This window comes from Triturus cristatus, chromosome 4_1 (assembly GCF_964204655.1).
Source record: "Triturus cristatus chromosome 4_1, aTriCri1.1, whole genome shotgun sequence".
Lineage (NCBI taxonomy): Eukaryota > Metazoa > Chordata > Amphibia > Caudata > Salamandridae > Triturus > Triturus cristatus.
This window is the reverse complement of record NC_140585.1, coordinates 1127019535-1127033764: the sequence shown is the minus strand read 5'-3', so window position 1 is coordinate 1127033764 and position 14230 is coordinate 1127019535. Positions and strand designations below refer to the sequence as shown.

At 43.5% G+C, this 14230-nt stretch overlaps 1 protein-coding gene across 2 annotated transcripts in view; it reads right to left on the bottom strand.

Moving 5' to 3' along the window:
- FAM3C (FAM3 metabolism regulating signaling molecule C) overlaps positions 1-14230 on the bottom strand; it is a 337648-nt gene that overhangs the window by 59874 nt on the left and 263544 nt on the right. For both annotated transcript variants that reach the window (XM_085654178.1, XM_085654179.1), the window contains exon 8: positions 4318-4402. In XM_085654178.1, coding sequence (XP_085510304.1) covers positions 4318-4402 — 85 coding nt within the window. The remainder of the gene's footprint in view (positions 1-4317; positions 4403-14230) is intronic.

The following is a 14230-nucleotide window of genomic DNA, read 5'->3' as shown; positions in this document are numbered from 1 at the left end:
CCTCCATGAAGGATGACTTATCCCCTTCAGGCAACTTAGGAGCCAAGGACTTAATGGAATCCATTAGAGCGTGCACGTAACGCCCCAGCAGGCACGTAGCATTAGTCGATTTTAACGCCATGCTTCCTGTCGAAAAGGTTTTTTTGGCTGCCTGATCAGCCTTTTTAGACTCCCTGTCAGCTGGAGACTGAGGAAAGGCACCGGAAGCATGCTTGGAGCATGAAGCCTGCACAACCAAACTGTCCGGGGACGGATGAGTGGATAAAAAGTCAGGATCCCCTGGTGCAACCTTGTACCTTCTTGCCACCTGTCAACACACTGCAGGAGAAGAAAGGGGCTTCTTCCATACCTCTAATACCGGCTCCAATATGGCCTCATTGAAAGGCAACAAGGGCTCCGATGTCGAAGTCGGAGAATGTAACACTTCTGTGAGCAGGTTGGATTTGTACTCTACAGAAGGCAGCTGTAAATCCAGAAGCTCCGCTGCTTTCTTTATCACTACGTGATAGGGAGCCAACTCATGAGGTGGAGAAGACCTGGCAGATGTATGTTCCCACTCTGGGGTCGTATCCAGCCCACTGGCCTCCTCAATGCCCTCGAATTCGACCGAAGAAGAATCAACCTCACCTTCTTCCACCTCTCGATATCTTCTTTCCTCCAACAACCTCTGGGCTTCCCTCCTCGACCGGATTCGGGGGACCGACGTCGGCGACGTCGGAGGAACCAGAGGAACCGGCGTCGACGGCGCCAGACACGGCGCAGATGGAGTCAGCCTCGACGTCGATGGAGTCGGCTTCGGCGTCGATGGAGTCGGCTTCGGCGTCGAAGGTGGCTCCGAAGCCTGTCGAACCTTCCGAGGTCGAATCGGATCCCCAGACGGCGCCGGAAACTGCCAAGAAGGCGCCATCGGCATAAAGGGCATAAAGGGGGCCTGAGCATACTGCTGTGGCACCCCCATTGTAAAGGCCATCGGACCCACGGGACCAGCTGGTGCTCCGGATGGGTAGGCCGCCCTATTAAAAATGCCATACATAGCATTCAAGAAATTAGCCGAATCCGTACCTGGGGCCGGGAACTGAGGCAAAGGAACCTCTTGTGGGGCCTCCGGCACCGGCTCCGCAATATCCTCCACTGGAGCCTCCGAATCTTCAGGTACTGGAACCGACTCTTCCTGCTCCTCATGCATAGAAGCATCCGACTCCACACGAATTGGAGTCGACGTCTTAGACGGAGCCGAAGACCTTGTCGGAGACTGATTCGGAGTCTGCTTACTCGAAGGAGAACCTTCCGGAGACCTTGAAGGTGAAGGAGAAGGAGACAAACCTTTGCTCCGACGTCCATGAGACGAAGCCGACCTCGACCTCGATTTCTTGGACTTCGAGGATCGACGTCTAGAATGTTTACTTTTTTTATGGTGTTTCTTCGACCTCGAAGTCGATGACTCTCTCTTCGATCTCTCCTTCTTCCTCCCTCTTTTTTCCTCACCAATCTTCTTCATGAAGAGCTTGGTCTTCCTTTCCTTAAGTGCCTTCGGGTTCATGCTTTTACAGCATCCGCACTCCTCCATATCATGTTCCGAGGAGAGGCACCATAAACAATTCTGGTGAGGATCCGTAATCGACATCAGGCCTCCACACTCCCTACAGGGCTTAAAGCCCGACTTCCTAGTCGAAGACATAGTCGAATAAACAGAGATACACGACCAAACTACAAAGTAGCACTGGAGAAAAACCGTTGAGCGTCGAAGGCGCGGAAAAAAAGGGAACTGACGTCATCACGCCGACGTGGGCTTCTTATGGCTCCGGTGACGTCGATCGGAGTCGCGAGCGGAGCCGGTGTATTATGACGTCGCCCACGTCGACGTGGAATGCTGGGGAAGAAAAGTTCTGTGGAATGCTGGCGCAGGGGATATTCACAAGGTGAGGAATCCACTGGCAGATGTATCCATCAGAATGTGTAAATATCAGATGGCGACTTTAGTGCAGCTGGGGGGCCTTGCCATCAAAATATTTGGAGAAGCCACAGCCTCACGGCATGCTTGTGGACAGTCTTTGTAGGTGCGGTCACCCTCTTCCCAGTAAAACAACAGGCAATAAGTACAACCGCCAAGTGTATTCACGAGGGCTTGGGAGTTGTGTTGAGACCTTCGCTGTCAGGCTGGGGAGCGGCGAATGCGTGTTGACGACGGGCAACAGCAGGAATGTGCTGGTCAGCCCACAAACACCACAGCCGTGGAAACAGCGGAAGAAAGTGTCCATCTGGAGCAAGAGTGCCAGGGGTAACACCTATGGGCTCGCTTCAATAAACACCATTCATCTTTAGGATCGCTTTTTAATTAACTATTCTGCACGCACGTTTTGTCTGCATGTCACAAACTGCGACCCCGGCCGAACATCATGAAAATAAACAAATTCTGAAAGAACGAGGAAGTTCTGAATGTGTTTCTGTGTTGTTTTAACACGAGCTTTAAACGGTTTTACTTGTATGGTGCCGTGGAAATGTTCTCAAGGGCCCGGCAGGAGTTTTCTTTGCACTTGGTTGTGACCCACAGAGATAGATTTGGTTCCGGAAGAAGAGAGGGAAGAGCTTCGCTGAGGGAAGACGCTACGGAAGGATATTTGCGCTGCCGTCGCCATTTGAAGGATTTTCCCTCTATAGATGCTGCAGCGCGGCTGCCGACAGGCTCTCGTGAAGCTGATTTATGCCCCCACAGACCCGAGGTACTTGGACTCAACGCGCGCGCATTAGTGATGCGGTAGAAAAAAAGTTAAAGTGATCGCGCTTTAAGCGTGCCCGCGCATGAAATTGGCAAAAGTGAAAGTGATCGCGATTAGTTTTAAGGAAGAGATAAGAAAGCCAGATGACGGCTGTGCGATAAGCGCACGTCCGCGCACATGCACGCAAACTGTAGGCCGGCCATGGTAGCATTTTCTGAAGCCCTTCCTAAAAGTCTCGCCAGAGCAGCGCATGCGCTGGCTCAGGCAAGACCTAAAAAAGGACTGTGTTTCGAAGTGCCTTACTCATCTGGGTCCTTTCATCAGTCTGTCAAAGCACCCTTGTTTGGGTGCAGTCCATCCATCAGTCAAAGCACTGTACTTAGTCGCATAGACCCCGCAAATTTGTATAAACACATGCACTCACCGTGCTCACAAATCTATCAAAGCATCTGTAATTTGGTGCAACACATCCATCAACATTTCTAAGCACCAATACTTAGACAAGCTATGCCGGTTAGTCAGCCCAAACATTATTATTCAGGTGAGACATCCACCCAATCATGTTGCCCAAACACCTGTACTCTATTGGGTCAAACTAATCAGTCTGCCAATATATGTGTATTACGGGAGTGGGGGTGCACCAGCCATCAATTAGTCTAAGCACCTCTAGCGAGATATGTTTTTCCAGGCATTTGTACCTACTTAGGAGGGGCCTACTAGTCTATCTTAACATCTACACTCCGGCAGACCTCAACCATAAACCTGTCTAAGCACCAGGCACACAAGTGAGGCAACCCATAATTCAGCCCAAGAACCTTTACTTCAATGAGATACACTCATCACTCAGTTAACGCACCAGGGCTCACTAGAGGCTCACCCTTTAGTTTGTCCAAGCACTTATACTAAGACGGGACCATTAGTCAGACTGTCAGCCTCATGTACCCAGGTGGAGCCCACCCATCAGTATGTTCCATCACCTGTCCTCTGGTGGGCCACAACTGCCACAACCTCACATACCAAATACTGGAAGAGTTCTTCTTCCTTCTCTCTTTCCAGTTCATTTGGAGGGAATTCCACTGCAGATTATTAACCTGGAAGCAATTACTGTAACACAGACAGGTCCAGAACTCAGGAGGACAGACCTCTTTCAAGACACTTCATCCAAAGGAGCAGTACACCCTGACTTGCAGGAAGCTAATTATCCTCAATTTTGAGAAAGGGTACAGTGTCTCTGGCATACACTTCTTCAATGATGCAGCTTCACAAAGCAAACATCTGGTTTCTAAGACCAGAGGGGGAAGAATACAATCAGAAAGTATAATACAAGTGTCCAATGTTTGTATTGAACATTAAAAACAAAATATCGATCTGAGGTGCATCACAGGCTTTAAATTGAGGTTGGAATATGTGGGGAGGAGTGTACAGATTGACCACATTTAGGTGTTTTTACCTCCTGTGGATACAAGGAGATTAAAAATGAAGAGCGTGCAAAATGTACATGCATCAAAATAATCTTGTATGAAACAAATCATGCATATCATCAGGTATTGTGTTATACAGTGACTAAATAAGGGGAATGGGTGAAACAAAATGTACTCACTTTGTGGCACCATCATCGTAAGTTGCCATTAAGACAGCAGTTCCTTCCTTTATGGTCTTCAAATATTCAATGAAGGGTGCTACATCTTTATGGAGGAAGTACATGTATCAAACAACAGTGTTTAAATACACAGCATAACACAAAACTGTCATAAATAGTGCACATGTTTGGGATAAAATAAAGACTTGAGTTTTAAGTACTTTTAACAGAAAGGCTTAACACAGTAACATAACCGACATGAGATTTCTGAAGGGATTGTTTCATACAGAAAGTTAATGAGTTAGGATAATGAGTAAGGGGGGCTTCAAGAAAAAAGGTAAAACAAGTGGGGAATAATTGCACATTTACAATTGTACACATACGACACAAGGGATTGTACTAGTATGAAGCGGGAAGTCTTGTGTTGGTAGGAAAGGTGGGGTCTTGGCCAAAGGTAAACTTGAACTAAGGGAAGAAGAAAGCTGATCAGAGCTACAGGGGAGGGAATTCCATCAGAGGTTATTGTACAAGTCAAAGAACAAACAATGAATAAGCATAGTGGGATTGCAAAGAACCAGAGGGATTACTGAACTTAATGAGCACCCGAGGCATGGGAGTAGCTGTGGCAGGCAGGCAGAATCGCTTTAAGCACTCCGGTAAGAAGTTTATGATGGGCACAATGTCAAGCTTAGCAGCATTTTACTTGAAATCGGTTGGCATCACTGGGCAAGTGCTTTGGGAAGTTGAACAGTGTTCCCATTATAACAATTATTAGAGAAGCAATTCCACAGAAGCCCACCAGTAAGTAGTAACTGATATGCAGCTTACATGATCCAGTGGTCCAGAAACGGATGTGTGGGCACGTTTTACAGATGTTTTTAACTTGGTAGCTGAGTCTGTGGTCATGACAAAGATAATGGTGGGACTCGCACAGCTTGAAAGTAATAGATGTAGATCCGAAAGTTTATGGGCTGTCGCGTGCTACTAAGGTGGCGCTGTCTGTTCCGTTACAGTATCAGACCACAGGAGGTAGCCCATAAACCACAGTGAGACTGGGGCGGTACATTATATCTAACAACAATGTCTCAATGTGGAATTCATTGAAAGGGCAAGTAATATCAAAACGAGCCGTGTAATAAAGTACTTATTGGAGGAATTAATCCACATAGGGAAGACACAGGGAGACCAAGAATATAGACAAATGTATATTTTTAAGGATGTTCAACACATGATGGACATATTACGTCATACGTACATATCATATGGAAGGGAAGCACTGCGTGACAATTAGTGGCAATGTAACCAACAAAATACTGTGCACAAGTGCTCGTGGAGTTTGTGACGGCGCAAGTGACACATAAAGTGGTATATACAGCGGTGAAGACGGCGCAACAGAAACAATAATGGTACATAAATCTGGCAAAGTTAGGGCATTTGTACAATTAATGTAAGAGTTTTTCAAGTAGCAGTACAGCAAATGCACATGGACAAAAAGGCGCCAAAATAACGCTGTTGAAGTCGACGGCGTTTCGGCCTGTAATACTCTAGGCCATCATCAGGACAGGTTACACATACTTGGGGCAGTGAGGCAACCGGGAGAAGGTTCACCAGGCGGGACAAGGCCTTGCGGATAAGTGGAAGGTCCGTGGAAATTAGTAAAGGACGAGGGACTCGGTCAATCGGAGTGAATGGAAAGGCGAGTAAATCACCGCACCCGAGTCCCTCGTCCTTTACTAATTTCCACGGACCTTCCACTTATCCGCAAGGCCGTGTCCTGCCTGGTGAACCTTCTCACGGTTGCCTCACTGCCCCAAGTATGTGTAACCTGTCCTGATGATGGCCTAGAGTATTACAGGCCGAAACGCCGTCGACTTCAACAGCGTTATTTTGGCGCCTTTTTGTCCATGTGCATTTGCTGTACTGCTACTTGAAAAACTCTTACATTAATTGTACAAATGCCCTAACTTTGCCAGATTTATGTACCATTATTGTTTCTGTTACGCCGTCTTCACCGCTGTATATACCACTTTATGTGTCACTTGCGCCGTCACAAACTCCACGAGCACTTGTGCACAGTATTTTGTTGGTTACATTGCCACTAATTGTCACGCAGTGCTTCCCTTCCATATGATATGTACGTATGACGTAATATGTCCATCATGTGTTGAACATCCTTAAAAATATACATTTGTCTATATTCTTGGTCTCCCTGTGTCTTCCCTATGTGGATTCATTCCTCCAATAAGTACTTTATTACACGGCTCGTTTTGATATTACTTGCCCTTTCAATGAATTCCACATTGAGACATTGTTGTTAGATAGTCTGTTCCGTTACAGCGCTAAGAACTACAACGACTATTACAATGCGTCCCCAACTTGGGGGCGGACTCCTTAGTGCACAGCATGAATGAGACTCAGTGGTCTAGTTCAATGTTCAATGTTTCACTCGTGTAATCCATCAAGATCCAAATTAAAGTTTATTCAACATATTATCATCGAGGTTTATTCAATTTGCAAAAAGATTCTCCATATCTTCAAATATTCCAATGTATTAAATCGATGATGCCGTCCACATTATATATCCCCAATGCATTTCGGGCTATTACTGCAGCCCTTCCTCAGGGGGTAGCTCTACAAATTAAAGAAAAAATGCAATGCTATACTACTGTGTATTACGATTGTGCGTTGTTAACTTACAAAGTGTATCCATGTCAGTAGCCCAGGTGACAAACACTATCGCAGTCCATGGGTCTTAATAAAAACTGAAGTATCACTCACTCAATATGACGAGCTGTAAATCAACATCAACGACAATCTGTTAAAGTAAGCGTGTGTCAATACCGCTGTGATTCAATGGTGTCTCCAACATAAAATTTTTCATTAATTTAATTTACGGCTCTCGTATTGCAGTTTACACCACATGGCGCGACTTTTACCTACCCAAGATGGCCGCTTCCATCTTGGACACTTTAGTCCTTTGTCTGTTTCAACACACCCGTTTACTAATCACACTAAACTACTCCGGGCATAACTACGCAAACAGACCGGAGCTCGCTTAACCGGAGCTCGTCTACCTGACCCGCTAACCCGCGGAATTGTGCATACCGTGAGTAGCTCTCTTTGAGCACTTTGTTTAATACATTATGTTGGAGACACCATTGATTCACAGCGGTATTGACACACGCTTACTTTAACAGATTGTTGTTGATGTTGATTTACAGCTCGTCATATTGAGTGAGTGATACTTCAGTTTTTATTAGCGTTCATGGCATGGGGAACGGTATTAATTATGACTTACTGTTCACACGAGTGTTTAGATACCGCCCACCGAGGTGACGCTTCTATCGGTTGATTAAACCCCTGCATTAATAACGCGACACGCAGTTTAGCTGCATTTCTAACTTGCACAATTTCACCACCACGTTTGATTTATTTTTATTAAGACCCATGGACTGCGATAGTGTTGGTCACCTGGGCTACTGACATGGATACACTTTGTTCACTTTGTAAGTTAACAACGCACAATCGTAATACACAGTAGTATAGCATTGACAGCATTGCATTTTTTCTTTAATTTGTAGAGCTACCCCCTGAGGAAGGGCTGCAGTAATAGCCCGAAATGCATTGGGGATATATAATGTGGACGGCATCATCAATTTGATACATTGGAATATTTGAAGATATGGAGAATCTTTTTGCAAATTGAATAAACCTCGATGATAATATGTTGAATAAACTTTAATTTGGATCTTGATGGATTACACGAGTGAAACTTTGAACATTGAACTAGACCACTGAGTCTCATTCACGCTGTGCACTAAGGAGTCCGCCCCCAAGTTGGAGACGCATTGTAATAGTCTGTGGTCATGACCACAGTGCATTCGTCAAATAAATGTGTGAAGAAGCCTCTACCTTAGTAGGCAGTTATTTAGGGGCACTTGTTAATTATTTTAATGTTGTAATGGTGCAGAAGGCAAACGGACCCTCCTCATGATTCAACCCTCTAAAAACTTTAACATGGTAGTAAAATGAGGAGCTTTTACAGCACAGGTTTTCTAAAATTCTTTAAAAAGCAACAGACTACAAAGTCAGATTAAATAAATTGAATATGCAATTTGAACAGCCTCTTATTTTAACATGGTGTTTACAACCTCTTTCTTCACTTCTACCATCCATTTACCTTTTTAGATATATACAGAGAAATCCTTAGGACATACATGTTGCTTTATATATAACTAGATGAGAAGGGGCTCGGGCAATCTCTTTGTCTACATTTGGAATTGTAGGCATTTAGCTTTGGGTGAATTAAAGTACCACTTTAAAAGGAAAAAACACTGACTGGACCATTGTGTGCACTATAGAGTTTTACGTTTCACATCCAAACCACCTCCCTGTATAACCACTGAACTGTTCTCCCTCGCTATCTTGAGGGTCAAGTGGTAAAGGCGTACACTTGGTGCGCAGTTTGGGTTAATCGTAAGATAGTGACTGAAAACCATAGCTAAAATGCCTCAGGTGTCCCAGTTGGAGTCCAATAACCCTTGACTGCACTGTGATTACCCACTCTGCCCCAAATACTGCCCAATTGATTTGCAATGAAGGGGCATTGCTATTGCCCACTGTCCCAAAAGAAATCAGCAGTGATACTGGCCATTTCCCACAGCACACCTTGGTATGACACTGCAATTTCCAACAGTCAGTGCGGAAAAAAACAGCAATACAGGATCATGCCACATGTGCCAGCAGCAGAGCAAGTACAATGCAACGGAACCCTGTGGAATCCCTACTCCCAAGATTGCTGCCGCACCCAAACTTAGCGTACGGAGAGGTCTGTTTGCATGGTCATAAGCAAATGATTGAGCTTCTTTTGTGTGCTCCTTGCTTTTCCCTCAGGGATAACCGTGCTATGTATTGTTGTTTTGACCACTGCCTGGCTTCTGCAAGAGCCACCAACCCTTCTTCCTGGAGAGCATTGAATGCAGTCGGAATAGCCTTTATGCTGCGCCGCGCTAAAATATCTGTGATGAGAATAGTGTTATTTGGTGCATGTGTGAGAATATCTTCTTTGGCACATGCGTAGTACAAAGATTCTGTTGGTGATGAACCAACTGCTAGCATTTACCCTTTCTTAGTTATATTTTAATGGAACAAATATTTTGGCAAATGTTGCCATTTTTTTAAATTATTTATCAACTTACACTGGTTACCCTGAGAAAATCTTAATGAAATTGGAAAGCCTTCCTCCCGAAATAATAATAAAACAGCCCCGTGGATGGGTTTTCAGGGACCTCTTGCAGGTTTTATGATGGGAGCTGCACGCCGCCCTCTCCTTAGTAATAAAACAGCCACAGGGGATGGGAGTTCCTGGGGGCCTCTAAAAGGCTTGGGGAGGGGTGGTGTCAAACCTCTCCCCTAATAATGAAACGCCCAAAGGGGATGGGGTTTATTATTTTGCTAATTTGAGGAATCTTCATGAAACTTTCCTAAAATACATGTTATACTCCTCAGATTCTTCCTAACAAGTTAAGGGTTGATCCGTCAAGCAAGCGATGAGATGATGGGTTCCCCAAAAACTGACTGCAAATGTTAATTCACAGAGGAAATCTTTAGAGGTGAAAAAACGTTGGATGGAAGTACATAAAATTTTGCAGAAACCGAACTGGTTTGAAAAGTGCGCTCTCATTTTGTGTAAATCCATTTAGTAGTTTTTGAGAAATTCACATTTTAAGAGGTGCTCGGATGGTTTTGAAAGGGTTAAAAAGATCGCTATATCTGGACTGTTGTCCGCTTTAAAGGAGACTAGTCAATCCTGCAGACAGAAAAAAGAAAAGAAAAAAAAGGACATTTGGGATGGGAATCTGTGGCAGGTTGGTGCTGTTAAACAAATCTTCACAAAACTTTCCAAACAAAAGGTTCATCCATCTCAATTCCTTCCTGGAACGTTTCAAGCACGGGCCGAAAAATAGGGGGGTCCCAAAACATATTTTCTCCATGCAATTTCCTCTAGGAACTTTAAACATTAAAGTCAAAATGGTTTAACTGAATTAAACTAAGTTTGGCAGAAAGCTAGATCTTTACTGTGTAGTTATGGTTCAGCTGCACTTTAAATTTAAAAGATATTTGTTTGGTTTGGCTATAACTTTGGTCCAAAGGGAAGTTTCTGCACCAAATCTGGCATGTGCTTAGCATATGCAATTAATGTACTCCTAGCCAATTATTTATACACTTCAGTCAAAAACATGTCTTTTCTCATTTAAGCTCCTGTAGGAATATTTGCTCACAGCTGCAGCAAGAACTGCTTAACAGAAATATACCAAACATAAAAGGACTTTAATGAAAGCATTGTTTTGCAGCATCTTTTAAAACCATTGAATCGTTTTTGAGATATGAACAGGCTAACCCTTTTGAATATCTCATCAGCTGAAAAGCCATTTGTTGATTTGCTTCTAACTTTTTTACAGTTTGATAAATATGAATAAAATGTATCAGCCGCTTAGTATGTTGCTATTTACAAATGTAAGCAGATGCATTAAAAGAGGGAGGGAATTAAAAATGGAGGGGCAGAAGAGCTTTCATTTGGTAACAGCTTTAATACTGTGTGATTAATCTAAACAGAATCTGGCAGAAACATGGAAAGATTGGTTTTATAACTGGAGTATCAAGTTTTGTAGCAACATTTTAATTTGCTTATAGCTTTGGCACAGTTTGATGAATCTGCATCAAATATGGGTTGCAGATACACCCACTGCAGTTATGGCAGATTTTGTGCCAATCCAATTGAGGGGGGAGTAAAGGATAACACAAACATTTTTATGTACTAATACCTTTGGCACGGTTTGATGAATATGAACAAATTCTGTCATAGTAGCCTTTTTTGCTTACACAAATTTGAACATGTCAACGGCAGTCAAGGGAGGGCACAGAACAAAAGAGGGGGTTTGGTAAAAAAAAAAAGTGCTAATTTTCTAGCAACACTAGCAAAGTGTAATAAACCCACATACAATTTGGAAGTAGCTTGGAAGCATCGTTTTCTGTTGGCTTGTCACGTATTGTATCAAACCATTGGGGCAGGTGGTGTTTAAGGGATTGCAAAAAAGAATCATTAATTTACATATCAAATGTGCAGGTACTTGGCAAGTTACAATAATAAAGGTATTTCAGATTTTGGGTCGATCCAATGTGTAGGGGGTGGCTAACGTAGCTTGAGGGGGAGTGGTCAAGCTGTTTTTGATTTACTAATAACGTTCGCTCAGGTTGATGGATCTGCACACAATTTAGCAGAGACTTAGCATGTTTCACCTACTCTTAGTTTTCTCAGTTTCATGCAGGTCTATGAACAGTGGGAGCAGATTTAAAATGGATGTCAAAACAGTGTACATTTGCTGTTAAATTTGGCACAGTTTGATAAATCAGCATGAAATTCAGCAGAAGTTTGGCAGATTTAGCTTTCGGTATATATCAGATCCGTAAAAAGGTGGGGGGCAAAGATAAATGAGGGGCAACAAAAGTTTCATTTACTAAGAGCTTTGGCCCCGTTTGATGACTCTGCATGCAATTTGGCAAAAGTAAGCAAATTAAGCCCAGTATATGACCAACCAGGCCCAGAGACCGACCCTCTGTGTCTGGCCAAAGAACACGGGCAGCTCAGACTGGGTTTACCGCAAGTGAAGTGAAAATGGTACATCATAAAAAAACATGTACTTCACTAAGGAAATAAAACAGTTCAGTACAACTCTGAGTGGACAGCATGATTAAAACAACCAATGGCAAAGCCAATAATTTCTCCACTCTAAAAGGCTAAGCTACTGGCTTTGCCAATGCTTTTTTGATTGGCATCAAAATGCCAAAATAGCCACCAGCGTGTCACGATGCATTCATCATGATGCATGTGCATTCATGCTGACCCATGGCCCAGTCATTTTGAAAAAGGCATTTCTATAAAAGACAAGATGGCCACCGATTGATACGTCCTAACAGGTTAAAGTTTGCATCATTAGATCTCGCCTACCAGACAGTGTAACCTGTCTGGTTGGAAACTATCTAGTGTGAATTTACTGTGGGCTTACACCTCACACGTTAGCCACCATTGGTTAGATTGATTGTCCCTCATGTGTTTGCTTCTATTCAATGGCGTGCGTTTCTCTTTTTGTGTTAGTCCCTTCCCTAGAGCATATCCTCATGACACTAGTTGGATTGGTTTACTTGTAGTCATACGCTGCTTGATTTTAGGCAACAACGTTTTTCTTTTTGATTAGGCACTCCAAGAGTGTATCAGTTTCCCAGCTCTCCATGCATATGCTTCTCCCACCTTCTCCCATACTCCATGTTGCGCTCTCTCTCCCTTGTCTGAGTCTCCCCGCCTCACACAGTATTGCTCTCTTCATAGTGTGCTGCTATTCCCCGCCTCTCAACTTTATTTCTCCCTCATGCAAACTCCTTTAACCCTGTGGTCCTTTTATTATTTTTTTTTTTTATTCTTTTGTTGGGACGGCTTGGTAGCAAATTGCTGCTGGTCCCCTGTCCCTTAAAAAAACGCGTTCACGCTACTTCAATGTAATATTTTTTAATTATTTACCAATGCTGTTCAGATTGACAAATTATAAACAAATATGGGACCCATGTCATGTCCTAGGTATGCATATGTTCAGCGATGCATACATATATCATGCATGCTTGCCTACAGAGAATGCGGCGGCGGCGTCATTGTACCTCTTATTTTTCTTTTTTTTTTGCCTTTTGCCGATGCTGTACACAGCATTGGAAAATGGCAAAGCCTATTAGCCTTTGCCAATGCTTGTTTTTTGATTTACCATTGTCATGCGGAAGACGGACGATTTAGAACAGGAAATTGGAAGAAAAAAGAAAGTACACTCCTGCACAAATAAAATAAGAAAATGGAAGGAAGTGTCACGGTAGCACTTTACAACTATCGAACCGTCGTAAAGTGGAGAAAAAAAATAGGGTTGGGGCAGGGAGCAGACGAGGTGAGTAAATACAGACAGAGCATGCGTGGAGACCGAGGAACAAGAGCTAGACCAAGGGAATACATGCACTCCCATGGAGTGTTGACACCTAAAGAAAACTATCATCCGTAAAGCCTACAGGTCTGGCTTTAATAGGCTAACACATTTATATAGCATTTAAGCATGCCTGTATTTGTGTGCTTTAATGTTTTAAAATGAGCAACTTAAATGTAGTTTAGTGATACTTCGTTATCACTAAACTACATTTCAACGTTTCTTTTGGCAAAAGATGTGAGAGAACAAGAGACTGAGTATTTGTGCAGAGAAGAGGTGGGGTCAAAAGGGGGAACAATGAGTAGAGAGAGAAAGCACTTGTCAATGACAATGCATTTACTGAGCTGACCTCAATTACTCTGATACACTGATTATACGCTGACATGTAAATGTTTGGTGCCATGTGGCAGAATGTCTTCTGATGTAGGCCATGGATTGAGGGGTACATAACGGGTGATGGGGATCAGTCAGCTAGTGATCATGGTAAGTCATTGTTGGACCTGGCCCTTTTTGCAGGGTTATCTCCAAACTTTTTGCCTTTTTCATCCTAGGAAGTGGTTTTTTAAATTGTGTGTTAGGAAATTCGCCTTTTAGGAGGTAGGAATTTTCTTGCTGTGCCATTCTGTGCCTATGCTTGTCTGTAGAATACATGTCTGGGTTGGCTGACAGTTGGCACTCTTGTGCAGTCACTAGTCTAGACAGTCACACAAAAAGAGCTGAGCTAGAGTGGTAGGAGGAGTTTTCACTGACACCTTAATAGGGCTGTGCCTGTCCTCACCCAAAGCACCCTCCTTAATTGTGATGGATCCGACTCACCCATTCCCCTCCGCCACACTTGACTCTAGTCCTCTCCCTTCTGTCATTACTAAAATGGGATGAACAAAATGGCAAGAATGATGGAGATAGTAGGATATATC